We start from the raw sequence: 26,339 nt of genomic DNA, 5'->3' as shown, positions 1-26,339 counted from the left end.
AATGCTGCAGACACCTTGGGGAAACCTTGGGGAAAGGGCAGACTCATTCCTCTCGCATTCACAGCCATATAAGGAGACAATGGAAAACGGAGCCTCAAAAATCCTGCTCATTTCCTGGATGCCGTCTCATCTTGGTTTTGCCTGTAGCTCACGTTCTAGGGCACGCACAGAGAATATCTTTGCAGTTCTGGACACGTCAGAGTGTTTTCTTTCCAAAGCTACCAATTATATGCATAGTCGAGCATCTTTTTGTGACAAAATATTGCGCTTAAAACGGGCACGTCTTTTTATCCAAAAATGATATAGCGCCCCTAGAGTTTCAAGAGGTTAAATCCACTTCAGTCAGTGTAGATGAAGAGGAGGAAGGATTTTTGAGACAATTGAGACATGATTGTGTATGTGTGGCTTTGAAAGGGGTATTTTTATTTAACCTTTATGTAACTAGGCAAGAACAAATGATTATTTACAATGACGTTCTACTCCGGGCAAACCCAGACGATGCTGGGCCAATTGTGCGCCGCCCTATGGGGACTTCCAATAACGGCCGGTTGTGATAGTGCCTGGAATCGAACCAGGGTCTGTGGTGATGCCACTAGCACTGAGATGCAGTGCCTTAAACCACCGTGGCACTCGGGAGCCCCAATGGTAGTAGGTGTCAGGTGCACCGGTTTGAGTGTGTCAAGAACTGCAATGCTGCTGGGTTTTTCACATTCCTCAGTGTCTCGTGTGTATCAAGAATAGTCCACCACCCAAAGGACATCCAGCCAACTTGACACAACTGTTGGAAGCATTGCAGTCACCCAACATGGGCCAGCATCCCTGTGGAACGCTTTCGTCACCTTGTAGCTGTTGAGGCTGTCCTGAGTGCAAAAGTGTGGGCAACTCAATTTTAGGAAGATGTTCCTAATGTTTTGTACACTGTATGGTGTGTTTGTGTGCATTCCCATCTCTTCTTAACTCCTTTTGACAGCCTCTCCCTCCTCCCGTCAATGTAGATCGTCCAGGGGTGCAGGACCACGCTAAGATCGAGGATCTCCAGGACAGTCTGTCGGAGGTGCTCCAGGCCTACATCAGGGTGAACCACCCGGGAGGACGGCTGCTCTACGCCAGAATGATCCAGAAGCTGGCCGACCTGCGCAGCCTCAACGAGGAGCACTCCAAACAGTACCGCTCGCTGTCCTTCCAGCCCGAGCACAGCATGCAGCTCACCCCGCTGGTGCTGGAGGTATTTGGGAGCGAGGTGTCCTAGCAGCCATGCCGACCCCCACCACCACACCTCTGGTTGGAAGATATGGACAGACAATCCCTCCCGTGAGGACCCCCGGGAGTTAATTTGCTGAGTTGCTGGATAGAGGGCTCAGCGATGGGGGTGATGAAAAGGTCTCTGAGGGGGAATAGCGGAATGGACCGGAAAGTCACACTGTCACAGAAAATGTTTTGGGGGGGTTAATCAGGGTATTATGGGTTAATAGAGGAGGAAGGGGCTTCGATAAGGTTGTAATTTCCCGTTCATAAGAAAAAGGGAATTTCAAACAGAATGTATTTATAACTAAACTATAAATATACAGTACCAGTCAAAAGTTCGGATACACCTATTCATTCAAGGGTTTTTCTTTATTTTTACTATTTTCTACATTATAAAACAATAGTGAATTCATCAAAACCATGAAATAACACAAATGGAATCATGTACTAACCAAAATAATGTTAAACAAATAAAAAATCTTTTATTCTTAAAATTTTATTCTTCAGATTCTTCCAAGTATTCGGGTGACCCTTTGCCTTGATGACAGCTTTGCACACTCTTGGCATTCTCTCAACCAGCGTCACCTGGAATACTTTTCCAGCAGTCTTGAAAGAGTTCCCACATATGCTGAGCACTTGTTGGCTGCTTTTCCTTCACTCTGTGGTTCAAGTCATCCCTAACCATCTCAATTGGTTTGAGGTCGGGTGATTGGGGAGGCCAGGTCATCTGATCCAGCATTCATTATTCTCCTTGTTCAAATAGTCCTTACACAGCCTGGAGGTGTGTTGGGTCATTGTCCTGTTGAAAAACAAATGATAGTCCTATTAAGTGCAAACCAGATGGGATGGTGTATCGCTGCAGAATGCTGTGGTAGCCATGCTGGTTAAGTGTGTCTTGAATTCTAAATAAATTATGACAGTGTCACCAGCAAAAGACCCCCACTCTATCACACTTCCTCCATGCTTCACGGTGGGAACTACACATGCGGAGATCATCCGTTCACCTACTCTGCGTCTCACAAAGACACGGCGGGTTGGAACCAAAAATCTCAAAATGTGGACTCATCAGATCAAAGGACTGATTTCCACCGGTCTATGTCCTTTGCTCATGTTTCTTGGCCCAAGCAAGTCTCTTCTTCTTTTAGGTGTCCTTCAGTAGTGGTTTCTTCGCAGAAATTCTACCATGAAGGCCTGATTAACACAGTCTCCTCTGAACAGTTGATGTTGAGATGTGTCTTACTTGAACTCTGTGAAGAATTTATTTGGGATGCAAATTTAAGGTACAGTTAACTCTTATGAACTTATCCTCTGCAGCAGAGGTAACTCTGGATCTTCCTTTCTTGTGGCGGTTCTCATGAGAGACAGTTTCATCATAGCGCTTGATGGTTTTTGCGACTGTGCTTGAAGAAACTTTAAAAGTTTTTAATATTTTGGATTGACTGACCTTCATGTCTTACAGTAATGATGGACTATTGTTTCTCTTTGTTATTTGAGCTTTTCTTGCCATAATATGGACTTGGCCCTATTTGGTAAAAGACCATCTTCTGAACCACCCCTACCTTGTCACAACACAGCTGATTGGCTTAAACGCATTAAGAAGGAAAGGAATTTCACAAATGTACTTTTAACAAGGCACACCTGTTAATTGAAATGCATTTCAGGTGACTAACTCATGAAACTGGTTGAGAGAATGCCAAGAGTGTGCAAAGCTGTCAAGGCAAAGGTTGGCCACTTTGAAGAATCTCAAATACAATTGTTTTATTTTTTTTATACACTTTTTTGGTTTCTACATGATTCCATATGTGTTATTTCATAGTTTTGATGTCTTCAATATTATTCTACAATGTAGAAAATAGTAAAACAAAAACATTTGAATGAGTAGGTGTGTTCAAACCTTTGACTCGTACTGCGTATACATACATGCAAGCTAATATCTATATTTAAGGTTGTTTCTACTAAAACAAATGGATGAGTAGTCCTCTGTATATATGTAGGCCCCAATTTGTGTGCATATGAATGTGTGTATGTATCGACGTAGGGTGTTTCAATTGCACGCACACACAAATACACCCTGAGTAGAGTGCAAGGGGCCTTTTTTATTTTATTTTTGTTTCTGTATGAGAATAGTGAATGACCACAAAAGGGTGTTGAGTACTGGCTGTGACGAAGTGTTTAGTAGTGGGACTGACATCTGTTTAAGGCTCCATTAATGTATTGTGGAAAGTGTCGGCTACACACAGGATATATGTGGATCATTTGGTAACAATTTGGTTCTGTTGCCCCCTTTCAAACTTCAAAATATACACATTTAGCATTTAAAACCTCTTTCCTTCATAAGAGTAAAGAGACGCATGTTTTATTATTATTGGTTAACTAGCTAAAATAAGATGGCTAAACTAACCTGGTAAGGTGACAAACTGCCCTGCCTCAGGGAGAAGTTAGCCTGATATTGTTAATTGTACAATATACATTTTGAGTAGTACGTACGCAAGCTTACAATCAAGAGGGGGAGTCATCGCTGGTCAAACTTGTTTGTAATGATGTAATAATTACTGTAGTAACTACTAAAACCTTTTAATCAAATCTGCAGATGCCCTTCATGCCTGATCAAATTCTATTCATGGTACAATACAATTACAATGTCACCCCCACCAGTTTCTGTTGGAGAGGCATGTTATGGCCTTAGTGGGTTGAAGGTTAAGCACATCACGAGTGCGTTTCCGCTCACGCCGTCTGCAGGTCTTGGTCACCCTCTTGTGGTCATTGTCTGTAAATACCACTTGTTATTTCTGTACATAATAAGGAAAGAAATAGGCAAATACTAAGAATTAAATTGTTGGGAAGAATGCTCTGGTGATATATGCAAATATGAGATGTGCTATTTTCTTATGTTGTTCCTCTATTGAGGTCTTGATGAGCTTTGACAGCTATATATATATATATACTTTTTTGGGGGTGTGCAAACTCATTGGTTTTATTGGATTTGAGATTGTGTTTCCTGACATCAGCGTTCATGCCGCTGCACCAACATCTTTTCACATACTGAAGAGACATTCTGACTCAACCTGCTGCTCTGTGAAGCTGCTCTGTAAAGCTACCATACCGTTAGAACCAGGAAAAAGACAACACAATCTTGTTCATGCTCTTTACTACTAACACTGCCTCAACTCAAACGGACAAAGGATAAAGGCCAATCAGTCGCCGTCGTGGCGGACATGCCTCTCTCTCCAACACGCCGGCCAGCCGGGCAGAACTCTTCATAGCTTTAATGCGACGGCATCCATTCAGGACCAACTCAACAGCTGTAGTGCATCAAGAGCTGATGGGACTGAATTTGTGAGCAGCGGCTTTGGATATGTCACACCGATGGAAGGTGTGACGTCTCTTACCTGGGAAGTGATTAACACTGAACTGATCCAGTGATGAGAGTTTGGGGAGGTAGGCTCAGGTGTGAATAAAGGAGTGACTGTATAGAAGTGTATAGAAAGTAAGAATCACGGAAGTGCAGTGTACAGAGCTCCCGAGCCAAAGTCTGATATTTTCTCCCATTGCAGCAGATGTCCAGACCCCACTGTGTGTAGACCAGGTGTTGTGGAGAAAGCATACTCTTTTGTTGTTGCATTCTATCACATATACATAAATCCATTTAAAGGAATGCAGGAAAGATCGGGTCAGGGGTTCTGTTGGGAGGAAGTCCTCCAAGAGCTCACTCTGCCTGCTGCCAAGCTGGCTCAGAAAGACTGGCCCAAAAACTGCACCCCTCTCCCAATGCAGGTCAGCAACTCCACCTCAGAAGCCTTACAAAACCCTGTTAAACATTTAACAGATACCTCAATGAAACTGAACACTTTCATAATAGAATAGAAGGGAACCAAACATGTGACACACACCATGACGTTTCTTCAGCAACTTCTGCAGTGTTCTGTTTTTTTATCAATCAAAAAGTTGCCAGGTTCTTTTGAAGAAAAACTGCCTCGAGGGCTGTGTTGCAGGCCATGTATAGGGATCCATTGTCTGTTTTTCTAATCGCAGCGCGATAATCATGTGTAAAAGAGGCAGGCGATATAAACAACGGTCCACAATGTAAACAAAGAGTCAGTGAATCTAAATCCATGGTTCCCGCTGCCACTGTCAAAAGTCCAGTCCTAATCAATATTTTTGAGGAATAAGCGAGGCCGAGGAATGACTCCGTAATGATATGTATGTCATGTAGTCACCATGGCTGAGTTCAGGCAGGGCTTCTGTGATCAGTACCTTAGGTTTACTATGACGTCACCTGGATTGGCTAAAATAATACATGAAGGTAATACATTTTCTTCTTTCAATGTATTGTTAAGATCAGTCGATTATTGCAGACAGGTTCCTGATGAGGCACTGATCACAGTGGCCCTGCCTATATTTTTGGCCTGTATGGTTGCTGCTGCTGTTGGTGGCTTTGTTGTATTGCTCTGGTGATGTGGGAAGCAAGCTGAATCCTTGTTAGTTCATTGTATAGAGCCCTGTTTTAACCAAAACAAACTACCTCTCCCATTGCACATGTATTTTTGGCATGATTGTGTTTCATCTTTTCTTATTTTAATACTAATTCATTGTATTTATTCATTTTACTTCTCAAATGCTGGATTTATCTCAACACACCTCAAAATAAGCCTTGAGATCAAGAGGAAACGGTTGTTACTCCACTTCTGTCTGTCTGTTGGGGGGGGCTGAAACGGCTTGGGGGGGGGGGCTGAAACGGCTCATCTTTGTATTAAGTGTTCGACCCATTCATGCTAACTGGGATTGAACAGCTTGTGATCCAGGGTATTTTGACATCACTTCCACGCTAGAGGCCTCAGTTAGCATAAGTTAGCGATCTGCATAGTGTGTGTATGATGTCGTAGTGTCAAGATTGATGGATTTTATTATGAACTGCTTATCATGTTTATATCCTGTCTTGAAGGTTTCGATGTCTGCTTTGCAGCCAGCTGCTCAGTCACCGGCTCGGTCTGCCCTCAGCTCTGTGTTCTACTGCCCCTTTTAGCTCATGGTTCTGCAATCCAGGGCTTTTTTGTATCACGTGGATGTAAAGGACACAGCCCCATGGTAGCACAGTGCTTTACCAACTAAGCATACCGTTTTAAATGGGTTTCTGTAAAGGATTCAATGAAAACGTGTGTGTGTGTGTGTCAGTTTTTTTGTGGTGATGGTTGATGAGGCTGTGCAGTTATCTACCTACGTTCTTGAGAAGCGTGGAATTTTTTCTTTATGATCGAGAGAGATGAGGAAAGATTGAGTAATCGCATGAATGTTGCGCACTGTTTTGGAATCTTTTTCTTTTTGCTCTGATTGTCCTCTGCTACCTCTTTTTAATATGCGCTTGCTCACATGCACACGCACGCATACAGTACTACAAACGCATACAGTACTACAGTATGTGCACAGACTCAATATGCACATCTATTTCACCAGCAGTTTTTGCCAATTATGCACTTGTTTGTCTCCTCTGCTCTGGCTTTTGTCTGAAATCTATTACTGATGATCACTATAGCAAATCACCAGTCGTTTAACATTGAATGCACATTATAGCTCATTTACCTTGGTGTGCCTAGAAACCAGAGCCTTATTTTGGGACAATAAATATCAGGGGTTTATTAACGAAACACATTTTTAAAATTCTTATTTAAGGACATGTTCAAATGGCTTTCACAACTCAGTTTTATTTGATTATCAATCTTTATGGGTTAGGAGAACATGCCATCAGCTCACCCCTACCGGGAAGCACATTTCAGATGAGGGTCCACCAGACGCAAATATGCTTCACATCTTTAAAGCTGAGGTGACGCTTTAGTTTCAGGGGTGGGGATGTACAGAAGGCCAACATAACACGTCTATATACACTGTCTCACCTGACAGGTTTTAGTCCATTCATGTCGACTGCATTGCTCTGTGGAGAGGATTTGGTTGAGTATATTTGTGTGAAATATAACAGATGGACATTTTTAACTCTTATTATATTCAGTGCCGTGCTATGCTAATGTAGTTGTTATTAGGTTAGTTATTATATTCAGTGCTGTGCTATGCTAATGTAGTTGTTATTAGGTTAGTTATTATATCCAGTGCTGTGCTATGCTAATGTAGTTGTTATTAGGTTAGTTATTATATTCAGTGCTGTGCTATGCTAATGTAGTTGTTATTAGGTTAGTTATTATATCCAGTGCTGTGCTATGCTAATGTAGTTGTTATTAGGTTAGTTATTATATCCAGTGCTATGCTAATGTAGTTGTTATTAGGTTAGTTATTATATTCAGTGCCGTGCTATGCTAATGTAGTTGTTATTAGGTTAGTTATTATATCCAGTGCTGTGCTATGCTAATGTAGTTATTAGGTTAGTTATTATATCCAGTGCTATGCTAATGTAGTTGTTATTAGGTTAGTTATTATATCCAGTGCTGTGCTATGCTAATGTAGTTGTTATTAGGTTAGTTATTATATCCAGTGCTATGCTAATGTAGTTGTTATTAGCTTAGTTATTATATCCAGTGCTATGCTAATGTAGTTGTTATTAGGTTAGTTATTATATCCAGTGCTATGCTAATGTAGTTGTTATTAGGTTAGTTATTATATCCAGTGCTGTGCTATGCTAATGTAGTTGTTATTAGGTTAGTTATTATGTCCAGTGCCGTGCTATGCTAATGTAGTTGTTATTAGGTTAGTTATTATGTCCAGTGCTATGCTAATGTAGTTGTTATTAGGGCCTATGTTTTCTCCTGCCTAACGGATGTAGCATAGCGGTTAAGAGTGTTGAGCAAGTAACTGAAAGGTCACTGGTTCGAATCCCAGAGCCGACTAGGTGAAAAATCTGTGCCCTTGAGCAAGGCACTTAACCCTAATTGCTCCTGTAAGTCGCTCTAGATAAGAACATCTGATAAATGACTACAATGTACATGTCGGGAAATATTACTGGAATGGAAGGAGGTGTGAGCTGTTATGAACTGGACTTTATTCCTGTTGGAGGACAGTACATAGTTGTTAGCAAGGAGTGTGTATCTTTGAGTTTTCTGTATGTTGGTTTTTAATCCCCACTGCTGTCCTTGATACATTTTCTTAGTTCAATATTATTGTATTTAGTTGATGATGAAGCATCAGTTGTTCTTGTGACTGGTCCAAAAACACAACATACACTGGTGTACTTTGTTGGACATTTTTTGTTGACGGTCTTCTGGTAGCCAGACCATTTCTCATTTAGTAATCAATCATTGTAATTAATCTCAAAGTCCCAAGATAAGTAATTTTTTATACATGCACACCATGTCATTCTCATGACTCAATGCTTCACACGGTCTTTCAACGATCTTGGTGTTTGTTAATGATATCAATGCTCTAGTTGATAGTAAAACCATTGTCTTTGTTCAATCGCCGGCTGTTTTTGTGTTTCTCTTATTCTTCTGAAGTTGATCCATTGTACATTGATTTATGTGCATTGTATGTAGTATATAATGTTTTGAAAAATCACAAATAAACCTCTGTACATATTGATGCAAAAATCCATGTCTTCATATATTCTCAAAAGGAAACCATACTAGATTTGCTACCCTCAAGATGGGCCTGTAAAAGTCATGAACATGGAAATTATTTGTATACATGCAAACAGCTCTTGCTGTTAGTTTATAATTTGTGTACCATCCCAACAGATCCACAGATGACACAATTTCTCTCACTCCACACTGCCCTTTCCCTCTTGGACAAAAGGAACACCTATGTGAGAATACTGTAATTGATGACAGCTCAGCGTTCAACACCATGGTACCCTTGAAGCTCATCACTAAATTACTGACCCTGTGACTGAACACCTCCCTCTGCAACTGGATCCTGGACTTCCTGACGGGCCGCTCCAATGTGGTGAGGGTAGGCAACACCATTAAGTGTGCCGATGGCACAGCGGTGGTAGGCTTGATCACTGACGACATTGAGACCGCCTAGGGAGGTCAGAGAGGACAACAACCTCTCTCTCAATGTCAGCAAGACAAAGGAGTTGATCGTGGACTACTGGAAGAGGAGGGCCGAGCACACTCTCATTCACATCGATAGGGCTGTAGTGGAGCGAGTCAAGAGTTCACGTTCCTCTGTGTCCACGTCACTAAGGATTGATCATGGTCCAAATACACCAACACAGTCGTGAAGAGGGCACAATGCTTCTTTCCCCTCAGGATGCTGAAAAGATTTGGCATGTGCCTTCGGTTCCTCAAAAGGTTCTACAGCTACACCAACGAGAGCAACTTGACTGGCGGCATCACCGCTTGGTATGGCAACTGCTTGGCATCCGACCGCAAGGTGCTACAGAGGGTATTGCGTACAGCCCCGTACATCACTGGGGCTTCCTGCCATCCAGGACCTCTGTAACAAGCGATGTCAGAGGAAGGCCCTAAAAAATGTCAGACTCCAGCCATCCAAGTCATAGACTCGTATCATAGACTCATACGCTGCTGTTGCTACGGTCTTATCTATCCTGTTAGTGCCTTGCCTTGTCACTTTACCCCTACCTATATGTACATTACATGGCTACCTCATACCCATGCACATTGACTCGGTACTGGTACTCCCTTATATATATATATATATATATATATGCCATGGTTTTCTACTGTACATTTAGTCCTCGTGTCAATTTTTTCAATTTTATCTTATGTTTAACTTTGCGTTGTTGGAAAAGGACCCGTAAGTAAACATTTCACATTTCGTCAAATACCTGCTATCTACGAAGCATGTGACCAATACAATTTGATTTATGCCTTCCTCACATAAATAATTGCCACAGTAGAGGGAGCTAGTCCCCTGCTCAATCAACTTCCCTTTATTAAACTGTCCTGCCTCCCCAGTCATGGGACTAATGTGACTCGTCCATATATGAATTGGTTATAGTGATCAGCAAGAGACTGAGTGGGGTACACGAATTAGGATTTTGTTAGCTAATTCAAGTGTAGTTTGGTGGTGGTTATCATATGACTTGGCTTGTGACTGTTTAACGTGTGAGACTGTTTTCTGTAAGTGCAATTAAGTCTGTCTTCTTATTCTCTTCATACTTGACACTTAAATTGGGATCCATTATAGCTGAGCAGATGCTCTGACGGAGGAGGAGAGCGGCTGTGGGGTAAATGTCAGAAGTCCTCCAATCATCACGAGGCCAAGCTCCTCTCTCTGGCATGTGACCCACTAGAATGCATTCCTTGTACTGGAGTCTGCACATTCTGGAAGAGACAGAAATACAGTTGAAATACAGTTGGAAAGGAGATGAGACCGTTCTGGGGGTTTTTCTTCTGAGGCATGACAGAATCGTTTCTAGCCCTCGACTTGGGTTCCCTGAAAGTGTCAGATTTAAGTTGAAGTTGGTGATGCAGTGAGTTTTAGTGTTGTGTTGATTGCTAATTATCTCGGTGTGCCTCTATTTTTTTAAGCAACATGCAGGAATGTGATTTAGCAAAAGTCTCCTAGTCAAGTTAATGATTCAGCCCCCTTCTGAGATTATTAGTCATATTAGTCATGTTCCTTCCTGGAATAACACTAAGTATAACAGCATAAATATGTCCAGCATACCTTCGCTGGGCAAGGCTACAATGTGAAAGTAATTTTGCAGTGACAGCCAAAATACACTATATATACAAAAGTATGTGGACACCCCTTCAAATTAGTGGATTCAGCCATTTGAGCCACACTCGTTACTGACCGGTGGATAAAATTGAGCACACAGCCATGCAATCTCCGTAGACAAACATTGAAAGTAGAATTTCAACTTGGCACCGTCAAGTTTCTGATCTGCTAGAGCTTACCCCAGTCAACTGTAAGTGCTATTATTGTGAAGTGGGAGTGTCTAGGAGCAACAACGGCTCAGCCGCGAAGTGGTAGTCCACACAAACTCACAGAACGGGACCGCCGAGTGCTGAAGCGGCAGCGCGTACAAATCGTTTGTCCTCAGTTGCAACACTACCGAGTTCCAAACTGGCTCTGGCTTCAACATCTGGCAGTCCGACGGATGAATCTGGGTTTGGCGGAAGCCAGGAGAATGCTACCTGCCCCGATGCATAGTGCCAACTGTAAAGTTTGGTGAAGGTGGAATAATAGTCTGGTGCTGTTTTTCATGGATTGGGCTAGGCCCCTTAGTTCCAGTGAAGGGAGATCTTAACTCTACAGCGTAGAATGACATTCTCTAGACGATTCTGTGCTTCCAACAGTTTCAGCATGACAATGCCCCCGTGCACAAAGCGAAGTCAATACAGAAATAGTTTGTCGATCGGTGTGGAAGAACTTGACTGGCCTGCACAGAGCCCTGACCTCAAACTCCTCGAACGCTTTTGGGATGAATTAGAGCGCCGACTGCGAGCCAGGCCTATTCGCCCAACATCAGTGCCCGACCTCACTAATGTGGCTCTTGTGGCTTGAATGGAAGCAAGTCCCCGCAGTAATGTTGCAACAGCTAGTGGAAAGCCTTCCCAGAAGAGTGGAGGCTGTTGTAGCAGTAAAGGGGGGACCAACTCCATATTAATGCCCATGATTTTGGAATGACGTTCAACGTGCACATGTCCACATACTTTTGGTCATGTAGTGTGCTTCTGAGGAGAATGGGGCCTAAAGGGGTTCAAGGCTGTGGCTCCCCCTCCTGATCGCTCCTCTTGGTGTGGCCCAGATGGGCTAGTTTTAGTTTTTCAGATAACTTGGCAGGTCTGAGCAGAGATGAGGAAGGAGGGAAGTTCTCCTTGGCCCTGAGCTGTGGAGAGGGGGGTGCTGGGGGGTTTGGTTCAGCTGAGAGGGGAGGCTGTGACAGTTTGGGCTAGACTGTTATGAGAGAATAAGGAGGTTAACAGAGAAAAAGGCCTGTGGTAAGTGCTGACGCACGAGGGAAACATTAAGGGAGGGCAAATGGAATCCCTTGCAGGAGTCTCTAATCCCAGTGTTGATGGGGTCATGGAGCCACTGGCGACAGCATGAATGTACTTTGCAACCCGCTGAAGGGGGAGAGAAACTAGCACTCTGATTGACGTAGTTAAGTAATTGATAGGTAACTGATAGTTATCAGCTAAGTGCCGGCCTCTACCCAAACAAAGTGTTCCATGGACCAGGGAAAGGGATAGAATCGAGCTCTTTTTTTTAAAGGTCTGATAACTATCAATGTCTTATGAATGATTTACCTCTCCATATGTGCTAGTGACCCTCGACCCAGAAGAGCATTCCATGGAGGGTTTATTAAGCTGCCGCTCCAGGAAGTATGATAGGTGGCCAAGCAGCAGGAGCTAAGGAGACAGACTCAGTAGTGGAAAGCAATGGAACTTTGATTTCCTACCCCACAGCAGCCCCCCCCCGTCTGCCTTTCCCCTCTGTAGCTTGGGATGGCAGGACGCTGCTTGGTGGAAGAGTCTCCGAGAAATCATTCCTTTAGAGGGAAATGCTATCAGTCACACTATCTACTGTGCTCAACACTTCCTTGTTTTACTATTGTGTGTGTGTGGGATCCATCACATATGGGTAGATCAATTTAAATTCAATCACTTTTTGACAGCATCCCTTTTGACACTAATGGAACCTTCTTCAATACTTCTTTGGCCATTGTAAAAGTGATCAGAAAGTGACTTTTTGGACCTGAAGGCCAAAACAAACAGTACCAGTCAAGTTTGGACACACCTACTCATTCAAGGGATTTTCTTTATTTTTACTATGTTCTACATTGTAGAATAATAGTGAAGTCATCAAAACTATGAAATAGTACAAATGGAATCATGTAGTAACCAAAAAAGTGTTAAACAAAATCAAAGAATATTTTCTATTTCTGATTCTTCAAAGTAGGCACCCTTTGCCTTGATGACAGCTTTGCACACTCTTGGCATTCTCTCAATCAGCTTCACCTAGAATGCTTTTCCAACAGTCTTGATGGAGTTTCCACATATGCTGAGCACTTGTTGGCTGCGTTTCCTTCACTCTGCGGTTCAACTCATCCCAAACCATCTCAATTGGATTGAGGTCAGGTGATAGTGGAGGCCAGGTCATCTGATTCATCACTCCTTCTTGGTCAAATAGCCCTTACTGGCTGGAGATGTGTTTTGGGTCATTGTCCTGTTGAAAACAAATGATAGTCCCACTAAGCGCAAACCAGATGGGATGGTGTATTGCTGCAGAATGCTGTGGTGGCCATGCTGGTTAAGTGTGCCTTGAATTCTAAATAAATCAGACAGTGTCACCAGCAATGCACCCCCAGGCCATCACACCACCTCCATGCTTCACGGTGGGAACCACACATGCAGAGATCATCTACTATGTGTCTCACAAAGACACAGCGTTTGAAATCAAAAATATTTAATTTGGACTCATCAGACCAAAGGACAGATTTCCACCGGTCTAATGTTGATTGCTTGTGTTTCTTGGCCCAAGCAAATCTCTTCTTAGTTTTTCTGTCCTTTTAGTAATGGTTTCATTGCAGCAATTCGACCATGAAGGCTTGATTTCATGCAGTCTCCTCTGAACAGTTTGATGTTGAGATGTGTCTGTTACTTTAACTCTGAAGCATTTATTTGGGCTGCAATTTCTGAGGCTGGTAACTCTAATGAACTTATCCTCTGCAGCAGAGGTAACTCTGGATCTTCCTTTCCTGTGGTGGTCCTCATGAGAGACAGTTTCATCATAACACTTGTTTTTTGCGACTGCACTTGAAGAAACGTTCAAAGTTCTTGAAATGTTCCGGATTAACTGACCTTAATGTCTTAATAAAGTAATAATGGAGTGTTGTTTCTCTTTGCTTATTTGAGCTGTTCTTGCCATAATCTGAACTTGGTCTTATTATGTATTCCACCCCTACCTTGTCACAACACTGATTGGCTCAAATGCATTAAGAAGGAAAGAAGGCACACCTGTTAATTGAAATGCATTCCAGGTAACTACCTGATGAAGCTGGTTGAGAGAATGCCATGAGTGTGCAAAGCTGTCATCAAGGCAAAGGGTGGCTACTTTGAAGCATCTAAAATGATTTCTTTAAGACTTTGGTTACTTCATGATTCAATATGTGTTATTACAGAGATCTGTCCTTTGGTCTGATGAGTCCAATTTTGAGATTTTTGGTTCCAACCGATGTGTCTTCGTGAGATGCAGAGTAGGTGAACAGATCATCTCCGCATGTGTGGTTCCCACCGTGAAGCATGGAGGTTGGTGGTGTGATGGTGTCGGGGTGCTTTGCAGGTGACACTGTCAGTGATTTATTTAGAATTTAAGGCACACTTAACCAGCATGGCTACCACAGCATTCTGCAGCGATACACCTTCCCATCTGGTGTGCGCATAATTTGTTTTTCAGAAGGACAATGACCCAACACACCTCCAGGCTGTGTAATGGCTATTTGACCAAGAAGGAGAGTGATGGAGTGCTGCATCAGATGATCACCTGACCTCAACCCAATTGAGATGGTTTGGGATGAGTTGGACCACAGAGTGAAGGAAAAGCAGCCAACAAGTGCTCAGCATATGTGGGAACTCGAATGCTTTTCCAACAGTCTTGAAGGTGAAGCAGGTTGAGAGAATGCAAAGTGTGCAAAGCTGTCATCATGCAAAGGGGTGGCTACTTTGAAGAATCTCACATTTCAAATATATTCTGATTTGTTTAACACTGTTTTGGTTACTACATGATTCCATGTGTTATTTCATAGTTTTGATGTCTTCACTATTATTCTACAATGTAGATAATAGTAAAAATAAAGAAAAACCCTTGAATGAGTAGGTGTGTCCAAACATTTGACTGGTACTGTATAAAATAAAGGTGTTCAAAGTTGAGCCATTTTGCATACTTCACCATACCATGAGACATCCATGTCTTCCTCAGTGGAAAAGATAAACAGTTGAGATTGATAGCATTTAAAAGCTTACAAACAGGGTTGTCAAAGTATTTTAAAATGTCGTGTGTGTGTATATATATATATATATATATTTATTAGTTTTTAACCTTTTAAAGTCACATCAAATAATGTGTAAACTCAATGTTTTACTTATTCACATACTGTATGTTGTATTTTAGACATCATCTAAGGTGTATGTGCTCTGCCCGCCATCGGTTGAGACACAACATGCTCTTGAATACAGCTTGGGTGTCATGTTTTGGCGGATAAATGTACTTAAGTGGGAATAACATTTGAAATGGTTCTACGAAGGTGGTTGGGGGTCCACACATCCGAGAATGTTGACTTGAATAGGAATATCTGTTTTAATTGACACTATCATCCCTAGGAAACCTATTGAAATCATAGAAATATAGATAATAGAATAGACATGACAATTTAAGTTGACATTCAATGATGTGTGAACTGGTGGTCATCTTTGTGGTAGTAATTAGAAGTAAAAATGTCAATCCAATGTAATTTTCAATGTGGTACGAGCTAAATTGCAGTGGTCTCAAGAAATTGGTCCGTTCTATGAATTATATTTCTATAATTGAAATGACACACCCTGTATTCAAAAGCATGTTGTGCCTCGACCAATGAGGGGGACAACACAAAACCTCAGTTGTGAAATTGGGTTTAAGCTACAACATATGCGAATGTGAAAGAAATCTGAGTTGACTTGTTTTTAGATAATCCCCCCCCCCCCCCCCACAAAAAAAACACTTTAAGCTTTTAAATGATCTCGAACTCAACCGTTTATCTTTTCCAAATGATAAAGACATGGATGTCTTATGGTGAAGTACGCAAAATGAGTCAACTTCATCACCTGAATGTTTTGGCATTTAGGTCCAAATAGTCACTTTCGGACCACTTCTTCTATGGACAAACATGGGATGTTTTGTGCTGTCAGAGTGATTCAATTCAAATGGATTTCCCAATATCTTATTGTTTTATGTTGTGCTCATGTTTTTGCTCTTTACAGCATTTGTGTTTGTATTGTGGGACTGATCCGTCTGTATATAGTGTTTAAGTGTGCTGGTTTATGTTGTATGTTTGTGACTGTCTGCCAATATGTTGGTGCGCGTACGTGCCCACTCTGGATTGGGTCCAGTGGCTGGTATTTATAACCCTGCTGTCAGGGCCTGGTTACAGTCAGACCGTGGGAATGTGGTAAAGGATTTCTGTGGTATTTTTAATGTTTGTTATTAAATATCCCCACATGGGACCATGACCAAACTCTCTGCCCCCTTCTATCTCTCCTCCTTTGCCGCCTCCTCCCCTACACATTTTTGCGTCCCGGAGAGAAAAAGCACCCTGGATCCGATAACAGCATGGCTCACATTACCGTGGAGATCCGGGAAGAGCAGCAGACAACTGTTGCTTCAGCTGGAGAAGCGAAGCGGCCATTGTTACTGCCAAGAAGCAGACTGACTGTACTGTATACTGAACCCACCCTAAACACAAGCTACAACATAGCCGTTATATCACTGGCTTGCAGTGGGGCGGAAATATTTCTGAAAATGAACGCCCAAAAGACACCCTCTGTCTGTGTTTGTGATACCATAGTTTGTTATTTCAGAGATATTTCCCAGATTACCTAGTGGCATTCTCAGTTAGATATGGAGTGACAGGTGATACTGTGTCCGTTAGCCAAAGCTGAGAAAACATCATTTAACACACATCAGCAGATTAGCAAGTGAGAGAAAACCCTCCTCTTTCTGATGGTCACTGCCAGCATATAGATTTGGTCTTTTTTTAGGGCGATTCACACGATAAAGGTGTTAATTGCAGGATTTGCTGTGATTTAATCACAAATTCTGAATTTGCTCAAATTAAACTGCATTTTAAGATTTTTTTCCGTACATTAAACGTTACAAGAATATTGACGTAATTTTGTCTGAAGTAATGGTTAGCACAATTTGATGAATTGTGAAAGCACACAAACTTCAATGTCAACTTGGTTTTACATTGTTGTTTTTGGCTGTATAGATGATGTATTTGAATGCCTTCAGACAATCCAATGAATCACGATACACAAGGTGTGCACTACAATTCCAATACGTTGACTCTCGTTATTTAAGTCTGACTGCCCTACCTTTCTTGCATGTGTATATTAGTATGACTTCTCTTTCTATCGTTTGCATCACACTTTTTATGATTTATGATCTTCATATGGTGGAACTTGTTACTTGGCTTTTGAGTTTTTGATTTCATTATATTATAGATTTCGTTCTGGGTGATCAATGCTTCTGCAGTATTCATCCCTCCTCGCATGTTTACAAACTAAATTACAACCATCTCATCCTTTTCTCTGCTGACACTCAATTCCAGGAAGTAATTTACTTCATCATCCACTAACTTTAAAAAAATGTTCTTTCCATCGTTTCCTGTGACTGCCCCTCAACTACCAATTTGTTTAGGAAGCACAATCACAGAGACAGAAGAAAAGCTTTTCCACACAAGCTGCCAAATGTATCCTTGTGGTTTTCTGTGTTTATGTAAATTTCTAGAGGGACAACATATCTGTGGAAAACCAAAAGCTCAGGGCTGGTGCTTTCCCTCTAGGGAGTGTAATGGTGGTAAAAATAGGAAATCTGTTTTTAGGACTGGAATTGCGATTGAAGTGTGTATCCCAGGGGTTTATTCATATTGCATGATGGGGAATCAATCATTCTCCTCTCACTCCTCATAAGAAAAGCACACAACAATTTCCCCCTCTCTTAATAAAATAGGACCTGACACTTTGTAATTGCCCATTTGATATACCGTGTAACTGTCACATACTGTATATAACTTCAATATGGAAGTTGTGGCTCTTTTTCTCAGTTCCACACTTGCACTGCTCTCCATACCTCCAGCTGAACACATGTTGATGGCTGTAACTGTAGGAAGTGTGTGTGGGTGGTGGAGAATTCTGGCATTGGAAAATCCTCCTCTGCACTGACTTTTGGTTTGAACTATGTTAAACACAATCTGCCACATAGATCTGCATGTTACTGCATGTTACTACTGCCTCTCATAAAATAAATCCTCTACCACTGTACTGCCGGGAGTTGTCTTTTCATTCATTCACTTCATTCATTCAGTCTTCCACGGCCAATGCAACTAGGGACACAGCGGCACAACAAATACCAATTTACCCTGGCCTGGATAACTGGAAGTCTGGGACTGGCCTACTGTACCACGTGAACCTGAGTTAACAAAGGTGAATTCTATAGGAATCAGAGGCCCATTCTACTACAAGGTCTTCCTAACTACAATGTCTGTAGTCAGTCTCTCGGTCACCATGTCCACTCTCTGTCGATGTCCAGATTGCAGACATGGCCCAGCCTCCACAGCCCATCATTTCACTGCAGCAGCCTGAGGGAGTGGAGAGAGATGGCTGTCACCGCTGGACCGGTGCCTGGATGTTCTGTTGAAGTCGCTCTGCTGCTCCTGGATGGGAGGAAGACCTGGCTGTGGATGAAAGGTTTGTATTGGCTCAGTGTAACATGTAAAGGATTGTCTCCGTTAGTGACAGTAGTTCCCTCGATGACTTTTCATCTTCCTCAAAGATAGTTTTCGGCAGCAGTCCGTTGTCCGTCAGGGTGTGGTCGGTCCTCTGCAGGGGCCAGATAGTGTAACTGTGACTAATAGAAAACAGGGAATCATCCAGCGTGCACAAACAGAGATGTGCCTGTATGTCGCCAGCGCTGGGAATGGCCCAGATGATTAGCTACAGGAAGAAATAAATGCCAAATTTAGGGTTTGTATGTGTGTGTTTTTGTTCTGCATGTCCTTATTTTCTCCAGTTGTAGGCCTATACTGCCTATGCTGCCTATACTGCCTATACTGCCCTAGCAAAAAGGCAGTAACTGCTCATTTGTTTGAAAATGAGTTAGTCATTTTTGCTACATTAAATACATGTTTAATCATGTGGACAAGTATCCTGCCTCTATTGTGTTTTGGAGAAAATGTGGGGTCATGTTAGCAGTAACTGCATACAGTTAAATAAAAGCAATTTTTCTCAGTTCCACGCTATGAGCAGTTACTGCCTTTTTGCTTGGTAGGGCAGTACATCTCTTTCCATTAGGTCAATTGGAGAACATTAAAAGGAAGGGGGGGTGCTACAGTATGGAGTCCTGCAGTCATGACTGCAACCAGGCAGCAGGCTGCCACAGAGTCAGGGCTGTGCTGTGTGTCTTAGAGGAAATGACTTCACGAGGCGCTGGGGCCTCCACACTGCCCCAGGGTTGGTCTCCTCGGGCGCCGGCCACCTCCCTCAGTCAGCCTAAGTGTGTTGTTTATTTTAGTTTGCCTGTGAGAGTTAAAAATGGAATGTTTCAGCAACATAAAACGTTTCCTGTTTTGACGACTCCCCCTCGGAAAGCATTCCCTCTGCAGAAAGTTTCCTCAAAAGGGAGTGGTGATAGTCTGCGAGAAACCGTATGCACGAGTACTGTGTATTTTTGTTCTTAAAATGCCCATATCTTTGTGTGTGACAGGGTAGATTGCTTCATCAGCAGTGTCTCTATGCAGTTGCAGAATTCCTCCGACTCCAGAGAACCCACTATAATTCATTTTCTCAGAATGTGAGAGTGAAAGAGAGGTGTGAGAGAAGGAAGAAAGACAGAATACTAGAGAGGCACAGATTGAGAAGATAGTGGGAGTGAAGAGATGAGCGTTACAGCATGCATTAGAGTGACGAGAAGAGGATGGGGGTCTATGTTGACAATGTGTTGGCTTCCGGCTGTGTGCTGGTGCATTCTACCAGAACTCTAAGCCCCACCACCCCCTGCCGTCCGCCTCTGCTCACCTGACCACACACCACAAAGATCCTTAGATATGCATCCACCGCTCAATCTGAAGGTTGTTACGTTATGATGCTCCTACCCTCTGTTTCTTTGTAATAGAGTTGTCATAATGCTGCACACATGCAACTGCTCTTTGAAATTGTGTTCATGCAGGTGGGGGTGGTGGGAAGAGAAAGGTAGTAGGGTAAATGAGACGATCTCAATTGCATACTACTCACATCCTCTCTCCTCATCTCCTTCTCAAAACCCATTGGATGAGAAAGCCAGAGGTCCCGCTCCTCTGAACTTCTCCTCCAATGTAACTCACCTCTCTAACACCATCACCTCTACCACCACTCATTCCTCAGCTCTGACCCCTCCACACCCTTTTTTTCACTCTGTGATGAGTTGTTCCTCATCCCACTCAGCATATCTGTCTGCACCCCCCCCCCCAGGGGATTTAATATAATTTTGGGGGATTGGACGGAGGTTGTTATATGCTTAATTTGTTGAGGGTACTGTGCATTATCTCTTGTGTGTGTTCATATGGTATTTACCAACTGTGCTAATCTGCCAAATCTCTTAAATATCCATGTTCGCTTGATGTTTTGATCATTATTTTGAAAAATCAATGTTTACTAAGCTGAGGCCCTGAAATGGCTGTGTCTCTGACAGACAGGCCACAGCTGACTGGAACAGCAAATCTCCCATCAACCCTCAAACCCACGCACACACACGTACACTCACAAATGTCTTACTGTGTCTAAAGCACATTTGTCTCCAAACCAAAGCATATTCTGATGCCTTCCTAAAACCCTTCCTTTTTCCTCCTCTATGTTTAGTCAAGGCTCGACCAGACGATGAGGAGAACACTTCCCAATCAGCCACCACATTCCCTGAGACAACTGGCCTTACTGGCCCCTGTAAAACCCATCCTCTGGTTCCTGGCTGCCATGTTCCTTCCTCGATGATCCCCCGTTTTCCCCACATTCTCTCTCTCCATGGGAATTTCAGTCACAGGGAAAAGGAAATTTTTCCCTGACCAGAGGTAGCCTACAGCAATGTCTACTGGGATAAAATAATGAGAGCTAATGTGCACTGACCTAAGCAGGTGATCACAATCAAGGTGAATTAATAGCGTGTTGATACATCAACATTAGGAGGACAGTAGGACCAGAGAAGAGAATGGTGTGTTTCTGCTCCCCAGAGTGTGGTGCCCCCCACCCCAACACATCCCCGGGGGCACACTGCCTACCCTCCAGTACCCCTAGAGCACCCGATATCACAGGAAGGCCAAAAATATCATTGACATCAACCACCCTAGCCACGGCCTGTTCACCCCGCTATCATCCAGAAGGAGAGGTCAGGTGCATCAAAGCTGCGACCGAGAGACTGAAAAACAGCTGCTATCTCAAGGCCATCAGACTGCTAAATAGCCATCACGAGCCAGCCTCCACCCAGTACCCTGCCCTGAACTTAGTCCCTATCACTAGCCGGCAACCACCCGGTTACTCAACCCTGCACCTTAGAGAATGCTGCCCTATGTACATAGACATTGAACACCAGTCACTTTAATAATGTTTACATACTGTTTTACTCATATGTATATACTGTATTCTATATCCTATTCAACTATTGCTGTATGTATATATACTATTCTATCCTATGTATTCTAGATATACTACATATTCTATCCCCATACTGTACATAATGTCTATACTTCCCATCACACATACTGTATATGCTCCAGACTCTGACATTGCTCGTCCTAATATTTATACGTTTCTTAATTCTTTTACTTTCAGGTTTATGTGTATTGTTGTGAATTGCTAGATATTACTGCACGGTTGGATCTAGAAACACAAGCAATTTACTACACCCAGCAATATCTACTTAATGTGTATGTGTCCAATAAAATATGATTTGTACTGTGTGTGTGTGTGTGTGTGTGTGTGTGTGTGCGAGAGAGAGTATATGTGTAGACAACCATATGCTCTAGTTGAGCTTGACCCTGTAGGGGAGAGAAAAACATTACCTTTGTGGCGCACTGCTCCCGGAGAGGCCAGAGTCAGTACTTAACCCTTGGGACCGACCAGTCAACATGGAGTCATTCATCACATAACGCCAGACCCAAACACTCCTCCTCCAGGTCTGTCTGAGAGCTCACTTCCCCCACAGCCCCTAGTCCCAACCCCTTCACATACATTATGTGCACCTATCAAATATATTCATAGCTTCTTACATAATAATTTTGACCTTCATCAAGTGGTTATCCTAGTCTGCTCGTCCACAATTGGTCTCTTATTTATTACTGGAAACCAAGGTAACCTCGCTCAAAACACAACTTATTCGTCATTGATACAGTGACGAATGGTGAGAAACCAGAGAATTGCGCACATTCACATTCTAAAAGTAGGTCAAGACTAAGTGTTTCTTAAGTCTTTTCCATAAACCTGCTGATGTAATGGTGACCTACAAAAGCAGATGGGGTTGGGGGCCCTCTGCGGTGGCCTGGCTGCTCCAGCCCAAGCGCCTGGTGGCTCTACAGGAGGAAAGGAGCACCGGCCCTTTAAGATCGCCTTCTCAACACCGCTTTATGTTTTATTAACGTTTTTCTTCTGCTTGAGTTCCAGTTCCTCCTGCTTCGTGAAACAAAGCCATAATAGAATCAAATGTGTTTCCAATTGTTATTTTCTCCAACAGCAGGCAGATGTGTTCCATTTGATGTAACAGAGTAGCTCTCCTCTGAGTGAGCAGCAGCATTGTTACATTACTAAGTTCAGAGGGTAATGTTTGCTCTTACATCACCACCAGGACTATCCGGCGTTGTCCACCATGACCTCTCAACTCAACTTTCTAAACTCTCAGGACCAGACCAGGTCGATCAGACCTGTGGTCAACCACGGTTTGACCATGTGATCCAGTTTATGACATCAGAGGGGATATTATATACCAGATTTTAACCCAAGAATCAGTCCTGTGGAGATGTTAAACATCCTCTTGTGTGGCTCATCTATTATGGCCTCTCATACAAGGTGCAGAACCATCCAAGCATGCTGTTAAACCCACCACTATGTCCTTGAGCTAAGAGCTCTGTCTGCTACAATCATTGGATATGGCCTCAAAGAGAGAGATTTGAACCCAGGCCCAGGCAAGCATCTGCAGCCTGGGCAAAAGGCAGGGGTGGATGGAGAGAGGGAGGTGAATTGGACATGGAGGAGATCTTGCATTCTTGCTCTGTTCTGGTTGCATGTGAAGCTGAAAGCAACATAGCATTACTGTGGGTCTGCGTGCTGTGGTGAGTTAGGCCTGTTTCCCAACAGCACCACATACAAAGCCGGACCAGACCAGACCACACAGATACCAGGACCCAGCTGGGGCTCTCAGCCCTCCTCTCACAGAACTTCACTCTCACTCCACTGCTCAATCCCTGACTCGCTTTCTCCCCCTCTCTCTTCTCCCTTACATACCGGGCTCTGTGTCTCTCCCTCTCTCTTCTGCTCGATCCCTACTTCCTCTCTTTCTTGCTCTCTCTCTCCTCTGTCTCCATGTACTTCTCTGCCTCCTCTCTCTCTCTCTCTCTCTCCATGTACTTATCTGCATTCTCTCTCACTCTCTCTCTCTCTCCATGTACTTATCTGCCTCCTCTCTCTCTCTCCATGTACTTATCTGCATCCTCTCTGTCTCTCTCCATGTACTTATCTGTCTCCTCTCTCTCTCTCCTCTGTCTCCATGTACTTATCTGCCTCCTCTCTCTCTCTCCATGTACTTATCTGCCTCCTCTCTCTCTCTACTCTGTCTCCATGTACTTATCTGCCTCCTCTCTCTCTCTCTCTCTCTCTCTCTCTCTCTCTCTCTCTCTCTCTCAATGTGCTTATCTGCCTCCTGTCTCTCTCTCCTCTGTCTCCATGTACTTATCTGCCTCCTCTCTCTCTCCTCTGTCTCCATGTACTTATCTGCCTCATCTCTCTCTCTCCTCTGTCTCCATGTACTTATCTGCCTCCTCGCTCTCTCTCTCTATCCATGTACTTATCTGCCTCCTCTCTCTCTCTCTCTCTCTCCATGTACTTATCTGCCTCCTCTCTCTCTCCTCTGTCTCCATGTACTTATCCTTCTCCTCTCTCTCTCTCTCTCTATCCATGTACTTATCTGCCTCCTCTCTCTCTCTCTCCATGTACTTATCTGCCTCCTCTCTCTCTCTCTCTCTCTCTCTCTCTCTCTCCTCTGGCTCCAGAAACTTATCTGCCTCCTCTCTCTCTCTCTCTCCATGTACTTATCTGCCTCCTCTCTCTCTCTCTCTCTCCATGTACTTATCTGCATCTCTCTCTCTCTCTCTCTCTCTCTCTCTCCTCTGGCTCCATGTACATATCTGCCTCCTCTCTCTCTCTCTCTCTCTCTCTCTCTCTCTCTCTCTCTCTCTCTCTCTCTCCTCTGGTTCCATGTACTTATCTGCCTCCTCTCTCTATATACCTCTCTCTCCTCTCTCTCCATGTAATTATCTGCCTCCTCTCTCTCTCCTCTGTCTCCATGTACTTATCTGCCTCCTCTCTCTCTCTCCTCTGTCTCCTCTCTCTCTCCTCGGTCTCCATGTACTTATCTGCCTCCTCTCTCTCTCTCTCTCTCTCTCCTCTGTCTCCTCTCTCTCTCTCCTCTGTCTCCATATACCTATCTGCCTCCTCTCTCTCTCCTCTGTCTCCTCTCTCTCTCTCCTCTGTCTCCTCTCTTTCTCTCTCTCTCTCCTCTGTCTCCATGTACTTATCTGCCTCCTCTCTCTCTCTCCTCTGTCTCTCCTATGTCTCCATGTACTTATCTTCCTCCTCTCTCTCTCTCTCTCTCCTCTGTCTCCATGTACTTATCTGCCTCCTCTCCCTCCCTAACTCTCTCTCCTCTGTCTCCATGTACTTATCTTCCTCCTCTCCCTCTCTCCTCTGGCTCCATGTACTTATCTGCCTTCTCTCTCTCTCTCTCTCTCTCTCTCTCTCTCTCTGGCTCCATGTACTTATCTGCCTCCTCTCTCTCTCTCTCTCTCTCTCCTCTGTCTCCATGTACTTGTCTGCCTCCTCTCTCTATCTATATCTCTCTCCTCTCTCTCCATGTACTTCTCTGCCTCCTCTCTCTCTCCTCTGTCTCCATGTACTTATCTGCCTCCTCTCCCTCTCTCCTCTGGCTCCATGTACTTATCTGCCTCCTCTCTCCCTCTCTCTCTCTCTCTCTCTCTCTCTCTCTCTCTCTCTCTCTCTCTCCTCTGGCTCCATGTACTTATCTGCCTCCTCTCTATCTCTCCTCTGTCTCCATGTACTTATCTGCCTACTCTCTCTCCCTATCTCTCTCTCCTCGGTTTCCATGTACTTATCTGCCTCCTCTCCCTCTCTCCTCTGGCTCTATGTACTTATCTGCCTCACCTCTCTCTCTCTCTCTCTCTCTCTCTCTCTCTCTCTCTCTCTCTCTCTCTCTCTCTCTGGCTCCATGTACTTATCTGCCTCCCCTATCTCTCTCTCTCTCTCCTGGCTCCATGTACCTATCTGCCTCCCCTCTCTCTCTCTCTCTCTCTCTCTCTCTCTCCTCTGGCTCCATGTACTTATCTTCATCCTCTCTCTCTCTCTCTCTCTCTCTCTACTCTGGCTCCATGTACTTATCTGTCTCCTCTCTCCTCTGGCTCCATGTACTTACCTGCCACCCATCTCTCTCTCCTCTGCCTCCAAGTACTTCTCTGCCTCCTCTCTCTCTCTCTCTCTCCTCTGGCTCCATGTACTTATCTGCCTCCTCTCTCCTCTGGCTCCATGTACTTATCTGCCACCCCTCTCTCTCTCCTCTGCCTCCAAGTACTTCTCTGCCTCCTCTCTCTCTCTCTCTCTCTCTCCTCTGGCTCCATGTACTTATCTTACACCCCTCTCTCTCTCTCTCTCCTCTGGTTCCATGTACTTAACTGCAACCTCTCTCTCTCTCTCTCTTCTGGCTCCATGTACTTATCTGCCACCCCTCTCTCTCTCCTCTGGCTCCATGTACTTCTCTGCCTCCTGTCTCTCTCTCTCTCTCTCTCTCTCTCTCTCTCTCTCTCTCTCTCTCTCTCTCTCTCCTCTGGCTCCATGTACTTATCTGCCCACTCTCTCTCTCTCTCTCCTCTGGCTCCATGTACTTATCTGCCTCCTCTCTCTCTCTCTCTCTCTCTCTCTCTCTCTCTCTCTCTCTCTCACTCTCTCTCTCTCTCTCTCTCTCTCTCTCCTCTGGCTCCATGTACTTATCTGCCTCCTCTCTCTCTCTCTCTCTCTCTCTCTCTCTCTCTCTCTCTCTCTCTCTCTCCAGTGGCTCCATGTAATTCTCTGCCTCCTTTCTCTCTCTCTCTCTGTCTCCATGTAATTCTCTGCCTCCTCTCTCTCTCTCTCCCTCTCTCTCTCTCCTCTGGCTCCATGTACTTCTCTGCCTCCTCTCTCGCT

At 43.7% G+C, this 26,339-nt stretch overlaps 1 protein-coding gene across 4 annotated transcripts in view; it reads left to right on the top strand.

Moving 5' to 3' along the window:
* LOC135528187 (vitamin D3 receptor A-like) overlaps positions 1–8,771 on the top strand; it is an 84,342-nt gene extending 75,571 nt beyond the window's left edge. For all 4 annotated transcript variants that reach the window (XM_064957091.1, XM_064957093.1, XM_064957092.1 and 1 more), the window contains one exon: positions 996–8,771. In XM_064957091.1, the coding sequence (XP_064813163.1) occupies positions 996–1,249 (254 nt within the window). In that variant the 3' untranslated portion in view covers positions 1,250–8,771. The remainder of the gene's footprint in view (positions 1–995) is intronic.
* Positions 8,772–26,339: the final 17,568 nt, after the last annotated feature.

This window comes from Oncorhynchus masou, chromosome 33 (genome assembly GCF_036934945.1).
Source record: "Oncorhynchus masou masou isolate Uvic2021 chromosome 33, UVic_Omas_1.1, whole genome shotgun sequence".
In the NCBI taxonomy this organism is placed as follows: domain Eukaryota; kingdom Metazoa; phylum Chordata; class Actinopteri; order Salmoniformes; family Salmonidae; genus Oncorhynchus; species Oncorhynchus masou.
The sequence above is the reverse complement of the archived record's forward strand: the minus strand, read 5'-3'. Positions and strand labels throughout refer to the sequence as shown.